The sequence below is a fragment of the Sorex araneus genome, chromosome 8 (assembly GCF_027595985.1).
Source record: "Sorex araneus isolate mSorAra2 chromosome 8, mSorAra2.pri, whole genome shotgun sequence".
Lineage (NCBI taxonomy): Eukaryota > Metazoa > Chordata > Mammalia > Eulipotyphla > Soricidae > Sorex > Sorex araneus.
The window spans coordinates 48,719,987-48,735,032 of NC_073309.1; the positions used below are offsets into that span (position 1 = coordinate 48,719,987).

General features: G+C 62.1%; 1 protein-coding gene across 1 annotated transcript; it reads left to right on the forward strand.

Annotated features, from left to right (window-relative positions):
• The first annotated feature begins 2,163 nt into the window (after positions 1-2,163).
• BCL3 (BCL3 transcription coactivator) lies at positions 2,164-14,080 on the forward strand. Its single transcript, XM_055145914.1, has 9 exons — positions 2,164-2,623; positions 4,026-4,179; positions 10,164-10,272; positions 10,486-10,690; positions 10,774-10,862; positions 11,054-11,131; positions 12,057-12,224; positions 12,476-12,587; positions 12,709-14,080. Exons 1-9 carry the CDS (start codon positions 2,356-2,358, stop codon positions 12,894-12,896), a joined length of 1,371 nt encoding a protein of 456 aa, XP_055001889.1. The 5' UTR covers positions 2,164-2,355; the 3' UTR covers positions 12,897-14,080.
• The last annotated feature ends 966 nt before the right edge of the window (positions 14,081-15,046 follow it).

The window sequence follows — 15,046 nt, forward strand, 5'->3', positions numbered from 1 at the left end:
GGCGGCGAGCAGTGCTGGGCTGAGCAGGGGGCGCAGGTGCCCTGTGCCCACAGATGTTCCCCGCGGAGGGGGCCTGAGGGGCAGCTAATGAGGGTGCAGGAAAGGAGGGGGGAGGGCCAAGCCGCAGCCCACAGCTGCTCCCCACATCCCGGGTTAACGATCCATCGGGGTGCGGCCCGAGGCCGGGCAAAGTTCCTTCCTGGGGGCCCCAGGCCCCACATCCACTTTCAAAAGCCCAGAGAAGCACGGCAGGCGGCGTGTGGGGGGGCAGAGACAGGTGGAGACCCCCCCCACACCCGGCCGAAGACTAAAGGGACGGGGTGAGGAGGGGCAGGGCCCGAGATCTGTCCAGGTACCTGCGTGCCGCCTGGACAGACCCGGGGTGCAGCCCCCTCCCTCTGCACCCCGCCAGACCTCTGCTCACCCCGTAACCAGTGACCTGGACGCAACCCCAGCGCCCGCCCCGCCCTCTGGGAAATCCGGGAAAGCCCCGATTGGGGGCGGGGAATGGGGCCCTCCCCGGGGCGGGGAGAAGGTGGCAGGGGAGGGGCCGGGGAGGGGCCGGGGCCCGCCCCCCCACCTCCCCACCCCCCACCCCGTGCTCCAGCCTGCCTCTGAGTCATGCCCCCAACTCGCCCGGCCTGTTCCCCACCCACCCAACTCCTCCCGGGATGAGCCTGGGAAGCGGGGAGCCGGGTTGCGCCCCCACCCCACGCTTCTCCTCCCCGGGCGGGAAGGCTCGGCTCCCGCCCTCTCTCAGGAGCTCGGACCCTGCACGGCCCCCAGCCGGGTCCCCCGCCCGGGTTGGGGCGCGGGAGGGTCTGAGTGGGCATAGGCACCCCTTGGAGGTCGCGCTTCCAGTGCACCCTCCCGGCGCGCTGCAGGGGCCGAGGGGCCGTGGAGGGGTAGCGCCCCACTACACCAGCCAGCGTAATTCCTCCCGGGGGGGGGGGGGCGGGCGGCTCTTTGACTCGGAGTCACGCCCAGTGCTGAGGTCGGGGAGGCAGGGGGTGCTCTGAGCGGCGCGGGGGACCCTGCTGAACTCTGGCGCGCTCAGTTCGGACCTGGGCGCCTACTGCAGCGGGGGAGGGGGCAGAGCCACACGCGGTGGGGCCAAGGGCCGGCTACCCCCCTCCCCTCGGACTCAGTGCTCAGGAAGGTAGTGGGGAAGGACCCAGCTCCTTTCCTTCCGCGTGCTCAGTCCCCAGTGCTCACTGCCCGCCCACGGAGGAGGAAGCTGCGGGAGGGAAGTGCCTAGGCCAAGGTCACCTGCAGAGGAAGTGGGAGTTGGGAGACTGGAACCCCAGTCTCCCCGAGAGTCCCAGCCCCCTTCCCACCCCCATCCAGGGCCTGGGCTAGGAGACAGACCGAGGGCGGGCGAGCACTGCGGAGAGTGAGACCACGCAGAGACACGGAGAGACACCGGCACAGCTCGAGAGACCAGGGCATGAGGAGAGACGGAGAGGCTGAGGGCCGGGCCTGGGGGTGGTGGGGCCAGACCAGAGCCTTTGCCTTGCAGGTGTGAGGGTTTGGGTTTGATCCCCAGCACAGCCAGGGAGAAAAGGGGGGGGAGAGGGAGAGACAGAGACAGAGAGTTGCAGGTGGGGAGGGCAGGGTCTGCACCCTGGGGGCTGCCCCCAGCGCCCCGCGCACCCCCAGGAGCACAGAGCCAACCCCTCAGCTCCCAACCCAAAAGGAAGGTAAAGGAAAAAGGGACGGAGAGAGGAGAGCTCGCACAGCGCGGGACTCCCGCTCCGCAAACTCCCTGGGCACCACCAGGAGTAGCCCCCAGGCAGCACCAGGTGGGGTCTAACCCCGGCCGGCCCCCAAGGCGCTGCCCTCTGGAGTTTGCTATAAATAACACTAAAACTGTAGCCAGAGACGGGGCAGAAAGAGAGGGGGGGGAGAGAGAAAGAGGGAGGAAGGGAGGAAGGGAAGGAGGAGAAAGGAGAGGGGAGAGGGAGAGAGAGAGGAGAGAGGGAGGAAGAAAGGGAGGGAGAGAGCCAGCCCCAGTGATCGCAGAGGGGCCCAGCCCCAAGGACAGGCTCTGGCCGAGGCCCGCGCAGAGGGGCGGGGACCCCCGCCCCCGCCCCCGCCCCCCGCCGAGGCGCGCTGGGCGGGGCGCACGGCGGGGCGCACGGCGGGGCGGCGGGTCCAGGAAACCCCTGGGGCGGCCGGGTGGCCCCGGGGGGGCCGGGGGCGGGGAGCGGGCGGCCGGCACCGCCCCGGCCGACAAAAGTCCCTTCAGTTCGGCCGGCGGCAGGGGAAGTCCCGGCGCCTGGCGCTGCCACCGTCCCGTGCCGCCCCGCACCGCCGCGCTCCGGCCGCCCGCCCGGCCGCCACCCCGGCGGCCAGATGCCCCGATGCCCCGCGGGGGCCATGGACGAGGGGCCCGTGGACCTGCGCACCCGGCCCAAGGCCGCCGCGCCCCCCCGCGCCGCGCTGCCCCTCCGCAAGCGCCCCCTGCGCGCGTGCTCGCCCGCGCCCGCCGCCCCACGCGATGCCCCCGGCCCAGTGCTCCCCGCCGATGCCCGGTGCTGCGGCTCCGGCTCCGGCTCCGGCTCGCCAGCCCTGCCCGCGCCGCCGCCCGGCCTGGTGCGGCCGGAGGCGCTGTACTACCCGGGTGAGTGCTCGGGGGCTCCGGGTCAGCCGGGCTGGGGGACGGGGGACGGCCCGGGCCGGGGGGACGGGCCCCGGGAGGCCCACCGGGGGCAGAATCTTGCGTCTCTCAGGACGCCCGTGGACAGCTGCGGGCCTGACCCCGAGCGACGGGGAGGGTCACGGAGCGGTGGCTGGGGACAGAGGGGAGGTAGCCCCGTGCTGGGACACTTAGGGGGCGGGCACTCGGGACTGGAGGACCCCCCCAGCATGAAATCCCAGAACCCAGGGAATTTTCAGTCCTTAGGAACTCAGGGTTGAGGCAAATGTGCATTTGGGGAGTTTTGACATTTAGGGCCGTGGGGGTCGGACAGAGTCCGGGGAGCAGGGTTGGGGGTTTGCAAAGAAGCAGGAGATGGACCCAGGGGGAGCAGGGTTCATGATGAAAGGGCACAGAGGTGGGGGGAGCGGTTAGTGGGAAAGGTAGGCGGCGACACCCCAGCATCTGGGGTTGCTGGGATCTGAGGGTGCGAGGAAAGGGGCTGGTAAGGCCTCCCCTGGGGGCACAAGTGCCCAGGCCTTAGGGCAAAGGTCAGGAAGAGGAGGCAAGCCTGGGGGGCTTCTGTAAGCAGGGACTCAGAGCCATGATAAATTGGGGAGGGGGGAAATCCCAGTTGCATCAGGTTTATAGTAGACAAACAGGAACCACCTGGAGAGTTAGGGGTTCAGGGAGACGACAGAACGAGTTGGACCCCACGGTGCCGCTTCCCACCCCGACTCCAGGAAGGAGCTGCGCCCGTGGCACCCTTCCAGGGGATCCCCAAACAGCAGCGAGCCCCTATCTCGTGCCCCCAGGTACAGGCACCCTCCCCCCGCCCTGTCAGAGCACAGAGCAGCGCTCTGATGGTACCTTAAACAGCCAGGCCCTCACCCACCTCCACTTTCCTTCCCTGGGGGAGAACGGCAGGCCTCAGTTTGCCTGTCTGAGCAAGGGGGTGGGTAGTGGAATCCTCGGCTGTCACAGCCCTCTTCTAACAGTTTGACCTGCAGACTTCCGGCAGTACCCTCTCACCTTCTCACCCTCCCCAGTGCCCCTCAAACTCCACACATTCACCCACATCTTTCAGCACTTCTCCCCTCACAGATCCACCTGCTCCTGGGGTCCCCCTGCGGGGCGGGAGGGCGGTGCTGTGAGGTATGTGTGTGCTGAGAGCTCATTGCCTACCCCGAGGTTGGGGGTGAATTTCAAGCAGAGAGAAATCAGAGAGTGAGCAATGTGGGGGGAGCAGAGTTGCAAAGGCGCAGAGGACGTGGGAGGGGGTGGGGGCCAGCTGGGGCCCGGAGACCCCCGGATGAAATGCAAAAGGGACACTAGGGACATTGCCAGAGCAACCAGGCCGCCTCACCTAGGTCTTCTCTCCACCCAGGACCCTTGCTGCCCTTGTACCCCACTCCCACCACGAACGCCCCCTTTCCCCTGCTGAACCTGCCTTCACCCCTGTGCCCCATGATGTACTCCATGGAACACCCTCTGTCGGCTGATATCGCCATGGCGACCTGTGCAGATGAGGACGGAGACACGTAAGTGACTGTGCCCCTGTGTCCCGGCCACGGGAGAACAGGGGGTGCTAGACTAGAGTCCAGTCTCTGCTCTGCAACTCTGAGCCAGGCTCCCTTCCAAACTTTTAGATTTATCTTCGTAAAAATAGCCTCCCCCAAGGGCACCCCCAGAGAGGGGGGCTTCCCATGTGTGATCCCTCAATGAGAAATCCCATGGTGTGGATTCAATGGATGATGTCCATGGGTCATGGACCGAGAGCCTGGGCTCAGTACCTGTGACTTTAAGGATCTGCTCAGTCCCGTTATCGGTAATAATATGATGGCTTTGGGGTTGAAGCAATAGCACAGTGGGGAGGGCCTTTGCCTCGATTGCAGCTGACCCGGGTTCAATCCCTCCCCAAGCACCACCAGGAGTTATTCCTGAGTGCAGAGCCAGGAGTCAGACCTGAGCATCACCAGGTATGACCCAAAAGCCAGAATAATAATAATAATAATAATAATAATAATAATAATAATAATAATAATAATAATAATAGGATGGCAATGAATTTTAGTCTACCCCATAAATAAGCTGCAAGCGGTCTTCCCTGAAAGCAACACTCCCTCTGACGGCGGCATCTGTCTGCTTTTTTGCTGTCTCCCATGGTCAGTTTCATTGTTAGGGCTCAGGCACCCAGTGAGGGTCCCTAAGCAGATTTCGGGAACTGCAGTTGGGCCCCAGCTGTCTTGGAACTGCTGTAAAATCCTACTCTGGACCTTTGAGCCCTCTGCAGAGCCCTAGGGGGGCACTGGATATTCATTTTCGTTTGTTTGGGTTTGGGGGCCACACCTGGCTATGCTCAGGGATCACTCCTGGCTGGCTCCAGGGGCCATAGGGAGTGTTGGGGATCGAACCTGCGTAGGCTGAGGGCAAGGCAAGTGCCCTCCCCCCTGTTCCTTGATCATCAGGATGATGGCAATTTGCTTCGCCTAGGTTGGAATCTTTCCCAGCTCTCTCCTTGCCTCAGTTTCTCCCTGTAAAAACCAGAGGACTGGAGAGATAATCCAACGGGCAGGGATTGACCCAGGTGACTGACCCAGGTTTAATCCCTGGCACTCCGCAGGGTCCCCCAAACCCTGCCAGGAGTGATCCCTGAGCACAGAGCCAGGAGTAAGCCCTGTGCACCGCTGGACATGGCACTGCCTCCCCCCCCCCCCAAACAAAATGAACCAAACACCCAGAATGGATAGTACAGCAGATAAGGCACTTGCCTTGCATGCGGCCAACCGGTTTGATCGCTGGCATCCCGTTGGGGCCCGGAGCACTGCCAGGAGTGATTCCTGAGTGCAGAGCCAGGGGTAACCCCTGAGCATTGCTGGGTGTGCCCCCCCCAACAGATAGAACAAGATTCAGAAAAACAAAAATGAGGGATTCTGTTCGTCGTTTCTCTCCACCCTGGGTGTGTGTGTGTCCGGGGTGGGGAGGGGCGTCCCCTGGGAAGTAGATTTCACAGGGATCTGCCCCAGGCCCCCAGCTTTGGGGCCTCACCCACAGGGTGCAGAATAGGACCTGCCCTCCAGTCTCCGAGCCCGGCCCCACCCGCTCTGGCTTCTCCCCGCCTTCTCTCTCCCCCAAAGCAAACAGTTCTGCCCGGGCTGCCAGAAGGGGGAAATCCCTTCCCGCAGAAGCTGACCGCAGCCCAGCTGCTTGGCCTCCCGCGTCAGCGCCCGTCACTGCCGCCTCCCCCCCGTGCTCCCTCTAACCTTAACCCCTTCCGCTGGGGCCCAGCCTTTACGGGAATGGGCCCCAGCCCCCCTGGGGGAGGGCGGGGGAGGGGGGCTGGGGGGGGCCTGGGTTGGGCTATTGAGGAAGGAAGGGAGCCAGAAGCCCCAGGCAGGTGGACTCCACCCCACCCCACCCCACCCCAGCAGAGATCAGGATGCTCCAAAATCCAGAGAGCAGAAGTTGGGAGTCCGTAACCTTGGGGCAAGGGGCGGGGGGCGGGTGCATGAGAAAATGGGGACCTCCTAGGGATCTACACAGCAGAAGCATTAGGGGAGTGGGTAGGGGCAGAGCTGGGGTGCCCTGAGTGCCTGAACATCTGGGGGTGGGGGGTGGAGGCTGGAAATGGGATCATAAGCCAGTTGACGTCCTTGGCTGGCTTTGCAGGGTGGGGGGACGAGGCTGGTCCCCCCCTCCCCCAGGGCAGCTAGGTGGCTTTGGGTCGCTCCGTCCAGGGATGGAAGTTGGGGTGGCTGGGTAGATCCCCGACTCGGGCGAGACAGGCTTCCCTCCCCGGGGAGCAGGAAGCGACCCCGCCCCGCAGACCTGTTACTGGAAGGCCAAGGGCCGGGCCGCCCCTCCCATCCCCACTTCCTCCGGCCCCGCCTCAGCCCGGGGCCCGCGCGTTTATGGGAACTCGGGCCGGCGCGGTTTCTCTGAAATCATTCGCTCCTCTGCCCTGGCTTAACCCCGCCCGGCGTCCTGGGAGACTGGGGCGGGATGGGGGCCCTCCCCAGGGGCCCCCTCCGGCCAGGTCCTCACTTCTGCACTCTTGAGGGAGGAAAACTGAAGCTCGGAGACGCCCTTTGGCTTTGCCCATTAGGGAGACCCCAATAGGTTCCTTCTTTTTTTTGGGAGGGGGTCACACCCAGCGGTGCTCAGGGATCACTCCTGGCTTTGCGCTCAGGAATCACTCCTGGTGGTGTTCAGGGCACCATACGGGATGCTGGGGATGGAACCCACGTTCCCCAGGATGCCTGTGTGAGGTCGGGGACAGCTTTGGGCCTGACCCCCCGCAATGGGGAGGGTCACGGAGCGGTGGCCGCCGGGGACAGATGGGAGGTAGCCCCGTGCCGGGACACTTAGGGGGCGGGCACTCGGGACTGGAGGACCCCGCCCCCCAGCCTGAAATCCCAGAACCCAGGGAATTTTCAGTCCTTAGGAACTCGGGGTTGAGGCAAATGTGCATTTGGGGGGTTTTTGATATCCAGGGCTGTGGGGGTTGTAAAGAAGCAGGAGATGGACGGGGGGAGGGGGCAAGGTTCATGATGAAAGGCACAGAGTTGGGGGGAGCGGTTAGTGGGAAAGGTAGGCGGCGACACCCCAGCATCTGGGGTCGCAGGGATCTGAGGGAAGGCCCCTAGGGGACAGGTTTCTGTACCCCGCACCTGCAACACTAGAGAGCCCATTTCAAATATGAGGGAAGGCCCGGAGAGATAGAGCAGGTAGGTAGGCGTTTACCTCGCATCTGACCCTGGTTCAGTCCCCACCCCCGCACCCCATACTGTCTCCCTCTTCCCCACTCCAGAGGTGATCCCCAAGTGGAGAGCCAGGAATAAACCCTGAGCACAGCCAGGTCTGACCCCCCCACCAACCTAGATGAATAAATATGAAGGTGCCGGAGAGACAGTCCAGGAGGTCAAGGTGTTTATCATGCATGAGAGCAGTCCTGGTTCAAATCCCAGGCACTGCATTATGGTCTCCCAAGCACTGCCAGGAGACGCCCCCAAGCCTCAAGCCAGGCGTCACGCACGGCAACACAGAGGTGGCCCCAACCCACCCCCCAATAGAAATAAAGTAACAAGTTACTAAATAAACCCAAACAGTGACATATGAAGGAGAAGGCTCAAGATACAGTGCGCGTGCTTGCAAGGCTGCAGACCTGGATTCTGAGGGTCAGCACTGCATGATCCCCAAATGCACACCCCGAAAAGCAGAATGTGAGCCCGAGAGGCAGCAACCGCCAGCCTGGGTTAAATCGGCGGCACCCCATAGGGTCCCCTGAACACCGCCGGAAGCTGCTCCTGAGAACAGTCAGGTAGCCTCTGGCTCATGCGGTTCTCAGAGCATCAGCGGCAATAGCCCCTGGGCACTACCAGCTGTGGGCCTCCCCCTGCCAATGCCACCCCCCCCAAAAAAAAAAAACTGGATTCAGGATCTATGCTTACAGTGGGGAAAATCTAGTTCGTAAAGAAGCAGCTGTGGGTCGGACTGTTAGTACAGGGGGTCAGGTGGTTGCCATAGGTGTGACCATGTGGTTTGTTCCCTGTCACCACTGATGGCCCCTGTGCCCTGCCATGAGGAAGCCCAGGTGTGGCCCAAAGGTAAAACAAAGAAAAGAAAAGCAGTTCTAGCAAATGGACTTTGGGGGTGGGGGAAGAATCCAACTCAGGTCTTCGCATATGCAAAGCATGTTCTCTCGGCGGCTTCAGAGCCACTTCCTGGTCTCTGTGGACTCTGTCCACGCTCTCGCAGTCCCTGTTTATATTGTCAGCCTTTTTTGGGGGGGTGGCTTACACTTGGTAACGCTCAGGGGTTACTCCTGGTTTTGTGCTCAGGAATTATTCCTGGAGAACTTGAGGGACCTTATGGAGTGCTGGCTTAGCACGTGCGAGGCAAGCGCCCTACCCGCTATACTGTCCCTCCAGTCCCTACACTGTCAATCTCGCAGCCGTGGAGCTGATGTCATCCTCCTCCCCACCCCACCTCCACCACACACACACAGTGCCATCCTAGCTGGCTCTCTGTTCTTAGTGCTACTCCAGGGTCGGGCCCTGGTAAAACCACTGCAGAGTGAGAAGTGGGGTAGTTCAGTGGTCTGTGCAGTGTCTCAGGCCCCCGCCCGGCCTCCCAACTGGGACTATCAGAGTTGAGGGGACTTGGGGCTGGAGTGAAAGAACAGTGGGTAGGGCGTTTGCCTTGCACACGGCCAACCCGGGTTCGATTCCCAGCATCCCATATGGTCCCCTGAGCACTGCCAGGAGTAAGTCCTGAGTGCATGAGCCAGGAGTAACCCCTGTGCATCGCCGGGTGTGACCCCAAAAGCAAAAAACAAAGAAAAAACAGTTGAGAGGGCTTAGGGAGCTGATACCACCAGCCTGGACTTTTTCTACAACACTAGCCAATCACTGGATGCCCAAGGCGGGGGTGACTGCCCCCACTCACTGGCTACCTGCCCAGAAATTGGGGGCCCTGGGTCCCCCAACCTAGCATCTGAAACCAGTTCCATATCCTGATTAGGCCCACCTGACTGTTTTTTTCTTTTTTTCTCTTGGGGTCACACCCAGCAATGCTCAGAGTTTACTCCTGGCTCTGCACTCAGGAATCACTCCTGGTGGTGTTCAGGGCACCTATGGGATTCTGGGGATTGAACCCAGGTTGGCAGCAAGCAAAGCAAACGCCCTACCCTTTGTACTATCAATCCGGCCCCAACACCTGGTTGTTCTTTTGGTATATTACTTCAGTTTACTTCAGTTTGGGGCCCATACCTGGCAGGACTGGGGGACCATGTGGTGCTAGGGATGCAACCCAGAGCTCCAGCCCTGGCCCTAACTCAGATGCCTTCAAGGCCAAATTTCATCCCCTTTGCCAGCCTGCCCTTGTGTCCCAGGGGCTGGAGGCTGATGTGATAGTCAACCGGATGAACCTGGAGAGCCCAGGTTCATCTTCCCCTCTCAGATCAGAGAACTGGTGGCCCAGAGGCAGGGGGTGTGGAGGGGAGTAAGAGCCGGCTCCCTTTCGGAATGACTCAAGCCTGGGACTGGAGTGATAGGACAGCAGGGAGGGTGGGGAGGGCATTTGTGGCCAACCCAGGTCGATCCCTGGCATCCCATAGAGTCCCCCGTGCACCACCAGGAGTAAATCCTGAGTGCAGAGCCAGGAGTAACCCCTGAGTATCACTGGGTGTAACCCAAAAAGCCCCCCAAAAAGTATGACTCAAACCTTCAGCGTGTGTCTAAGGCACCCGCATAGCACTGGGCACGGGGGTGGGGGGCGGTTTGCCATTCTAGCAGGAAGACAAGTGCAGGGCACAATGTCTAGGACCCGGAGGGAAATGCAGCAGGGTCAGGGATGGGGTGGGGGAGGGAGCCGGCCACCCCTCTGCTGTGTGAGCAGAGGTCAGCATGAGCCCCAAAGATACTGGGGTGGGATGGCCTCGGGCAGCCCTCACCCACCAGAGTTATCACTGTGTGGACCGGGAGAGGAGACTCTCCCCAATGCCTGTGTTTCCCCTCACCTTCAGGCCACTCCACATTGCCGTGGTGCAGGGTAATCTCCCCGTTGTGCATCGGCTGGTCACCCTCTTCCAACATGGAGGCCGGGACCTGGACATCTACAACAATCTCCGGCAGGTGAGGGTGGGCCCGGGACTCTGGGTCTGAGGGAGGAATGGGTGGGTGTTGGGGCTTCTGGGTTCTAGGGAAGGAGAGGCTCTGGGCCTGTGAGGCAGGGCGCTCTTGATTTCTGTTTTCCTGAGTAAGCCTGGAGGTGGAGAACAAGGAGACGCCCACCAGTCTGGGCTTTAGGGGAAGGCATGCGTCCCTGATTAGTCTCTGTCGCCCCAGACGCCGCTGCATCTGGCTGTGATCACCACCTTGCCGACGGTGGTCAAGCTCCTGGTGATGGCTGGTGCCAGCCCCATGGCCCTGGACCGCAATGGTCAGACAGCGGCCCACCTGGCATGCGAGCACCGCAACCCCAACTGCCTGCAGGCGGTGCTGGACAGCGCCGCCCCGGGCACCGTCGACCTGGAGGCCCGCAATTTCGACGGTGAGCAGCTACGTGGGGTAAACGGACTGAGGCTGTCTGGCGAGGCCCAGCCCCGGGTTTAATGGAGCCTGCTTGTCTCTTAGGGCTCACGGCCCTGCACGTGGCCGTCAACACTGAGTGTCAAGACTCTGTGAGGCTCTTGCTGGAGCGCGGAGCTGACATCGACGCAGTGGTGAGCATGCGCGGACCATGGGGGCGGAGTCTGGGGCGGGACGGGGCGTGGTCTGCGGGCGCACTTCCGCGAGATGGGGGCGGGGCTTCAATATCTAACGGGAATGAGGCGCCAGACCCCAGCGACTGGGATGCGAGCAGCCAGCTGTCGGGGCGGGGCTCCGAGGCACTCAAAGACCTCTCCTGCCGCAGGACATCAAGAGCGGCCGCTCGCCGCTCATCCACGCCGTGGAAAACAACAGCCTGGACATGGTGCAGCTGCTGCTGCAGGTGGGCACAGCTCCTACCCCTGGCCTCGTGCCACCCTTTTCTCTGGCACCAACCCGGCTCTCGCCTCCGTCGCTGGCACTGACCCCGCTTGTTAGGACCAGCTCTTGCTTCGCTTCCAGCTCTGAACCTTCCAATCTGGGCCCCGTTCTGTCAACCTGGTGACTTCACATCGCGCCGCCGGTCCCCAGGCTGCAGACTTGCTGCGAACCCTCTCCTGACTCCCCCCCCAAAAGGTCTCATCCCTCCCAGTGATTACTTTGCTCACCCGGCCAGCCGGCTTTGGCCCAGTTCCCACGCTGCCCTTTCCCACGTCTCGGTCTGCCCAAGATGTGCGGGAGATGCCTGGATCCTTTCACTTTTTTCTGTGACTCCACACTCCCTCCCCCCACCCCACCCGACCGAGGTCTAGCGATGGTGGGTCCAGCGCCACCAGCCATTGGCTCTGGGTGTAACCTTCAATTCTCTACCCTAACCTGGTTCTGACCCAGGTTCCTGCCTCTCTCGGACACCCTTAGTCTCTATTTGCCAAAACTGGCCCAATTCAGACCCCACCCTCGGCCTGGCCCCGCCCATTAGGACTCCGCCCCGCCTCGCTCCTTACCGCCCCGCAGACTCCGCCCCGCTCGGGTCCTGTCCCACACAGGCTCCGCTCCATGCAAACTCCGCCCCGTTAAGGTTCCGCCCTCTCGCCGCCCCATACAGACCGCACCTCCTAAGGCTCCGCCCAGCCCGTTCCCACCCGCTCACCGCCCCTCTTAGGCCACGCCCATTTGGCTCCACCCCCACTCGGGCTCCGCCCTCGCTGCTCAGGTCCCGCCCCGCTTGGCCACGCCCACACCGGGCCAGGGTCTGGGCGTGCTCGGTCGGTGCGGCCGGGTCCGGGTTGTGACGCCCCCATGACCCCGCTCTGGTCCCGGTCTCACAGCACGGCGCCAACGTGAACGCTCAGATGTGCTCGGGCAACTCTGCGCTGCACTCGGCGTCGGGCCGCGGGCTGCTCCCGCTCGTGCGCACCCTGGTCCGCAGTGGCGCGGACAGCGGCCTCAAGAACTGCCACAACGACACGCCGCTGATGGTGGCGCGCAACCGCCGGGTGAGTGCGTGCGCGGGGCCGGGGCGGCCGGGGTCCTAGGGAGCGGGCGGGGGTGCGGGGCTTGGGGAGGGTTGTGGGGGAGGAGGCCCCGGGGACCTGGCATGCGCGTGCCAGGGGTCCGCGCGGGGTGCTGGTCGCTCAGGGGGGAGACTGAGGCACGCAGACCTCAGCAAAGGATTCACTCGCTTTCACCAACTCTGAAGGCGCCCGGGCTCGCAGGGGCGCCTGGTGCTGACCCCCCTCTCCCACAGGTCATAGACATCCTGCGGGGAAAAGCCACGCGGCCCCCGCCTGCACCCCCAGAGTCCTCCCCCAAGCGCCGGGCCACACCCTCCCCTGAAAGCAGCCACCTCAGCTCTAATGGTGAGAAGCCGATCCCAGCCCCACTCCCGGACCGCTCGGGTTGGGGTGAACCCTGAGACCCGGGAGCACTGGGCACCCTCTTCTCGGGCCCTCACCCCATCCCCGCTCTTCTGCCCCCCAGGTCTGCTGCCCGCCTCGCCGGCCTCACCGCCTTCCCATGCTCCTCCCAAGAAGTTCTGCAGATACCCCGCGGTGGCCCCCAGCTTTCTCTGCTCTCCCTCCTCCCCTACTGCCTTCCTGCCCTTTCCTGGAGTCCTTCGAGGCCCTGGCCGGCCAGTGCCCCCCGCCCCGGCTCCAGGAGGCAGCTGAGAAGAATGGGGGGTGGGGAGGAGGCAGATGTCGGACTCATGAGGAGGGACCCCCCTAGGCCCAGTGGGGTCAGCCCTCCTGGAAACTGTGAAACTGCTCACTCTGCCCCCCACCCCTCCCCCAGTCTTTGGGACCAGATTTGCACAGCGGCACATGCGTCTCTTCTGAGCACTGTTGTTCCACCCACCCCCATGATTCTCAGGCACCCGCCCTCTCTCTGCAGTTCCACCCAAACAGTCCCTTCCTGGGAGCCGGTGGAAGCAGGAAACCCCCCTCTCTCCTTTGCCTTCGACCCCACTCAACAGACAGGGAGAAGAGGGCCGGGCCGGGCACTGATAGCAATGTAAATTATTAGGCATTTTGGTTGGATTTCTTTTGTAATAAACTATTTTTGTACCATGTTGCTTGCGGGGCCCCACTTGCAGGGAGTGAAGAAAAACAGGTGGATGTTTGCAAGCCTGTCCCCCATATCCAGGCTACTCGGTGAGGGGCTCCCAGAGATCTCAGATAGATGCCATGTGGTGATGGGATTCCAGTAAGCTTGGGGTGAATGGGAATGACGGGGATGAGCCTTACCCACGAGACCCATAGGCACCCGGGATGCGTGCGCACACCTAGGTGTGGTTTTCTTGGGGGATTATGCAGTTTGGGGGTCCCCATTCAAGAGCCAGATTTGCCACAGCTTTGCAGGTGCGTGTGGATATGTGGGAGCAGTTGGGGCCATCTCAGCCACATTTGTCCTCCCTGATAAACCTCAAGTGTCGCCGTGGGCCAGAGTGATAGTACAAAGGGTAGGGCGTTTGCCTTGTACGCAGCCGACCCGGGTTCAATCCCCAGCATCCCATATGGTTCACCGAGCACCGCCAGGAGTAATTCCTCAGTACAGAACCAGGAGTAACCCCTGAGCATCGCCAGGTGTGACCCAAAAAGCAAAAATATAAAACAAACCAAAAAAAATCAAGTGTTACTGTGTTGCAGCACCACAAAGCCCCCTAGTCAGCCCGTTTTGGTTTTGGTTCTTAGTTTGGTTCTTAGTTTGGGGGCTATCCCCAGTGGTGATCCTGGGGGTGCTCAGGGGACCATCTAGGAACCGAGTTAACTGAATGCCAGGTAGACGCCCTCTTCTCCCGTCCCCTGTACTATCACTCTAGTCGTGTTGGCGGTTCTAGTGGTCAGAAGTCTCAAATCGGGGACAGAGACGCCAGCTGGTTTCGGATTGTTGGTTTTTTTTTTTTTCCTGTTTTTGGGTCACACCCAGCCATGTGCAGGGGTTACTCCTGGTTCTGCACTCATTGAACTCAGTAATTACTCCTGGTGCTTGGGGGATCCGATGGGATGCCGGGGATCGAACTCAGGTCGGCCACATCAAGGCGGACGCCCTCCTGCTGTACTAGCACTCCGGCCCCAGCAGCCAGATGGTTTCTTCCAGGGAACGCTGCCCTGTTCATTCCCAGCTTCCCAAGGCAGCTCACGCACTCCCCGCCGGCAGCCCCCTCCCTGTTGTCTCAGAAACCTGCTCCCAGCTGCACTTCAGGCCCATGGCCTCCTGACTGTTTATAGAGCCACCCGTGGGGCCCCCAGGAACCTTCGCCAGCTGGCATGTAAGGATTTCGGAGACCTCTAGATTTCTTTTCTCAGCATAGGAACTTCCCGAAGGTCTGTACAGCCCAGGCTTGGTAAAGGGATGCGATGGTTTATTAGGGATTTGACCCCCTGGAAAAGAAGATGGATGGGCAGGGGCCAAACTGGACCCTCTAGGAGGGACCGGAACCCGGGTGGGTCCCCACCACCCGGGCCCCTGTGGGAGCGGTCAGAAGAAAAAATAAAGACTCAGGTGAATGTCTTTTTTTTTCTTTTTGGGTTTCACCCGGCACTGCACAGGGGTTACTCCTGGCTCTGCACTCAGGAATCACTCCTGGCGGTACTCAGTGGACCATATGGGATGCTGGGAATCGAACCCGGGTCTGCCCGCTGTGCTATCGCTCCAGCCACTCGGATGAATGTCTTTACTTAGGGGGGTGGGGGCAGACTCTCCATATGAGCACTGCCAGGAGTCATTCCTGAGTGCAGAGAGAGGAGTAAGCCATGAGCACTGCTGGATGTGGCCCCCAAACAGACAAACAAAAAAACAAAAAAAAAAGGAAGATCTA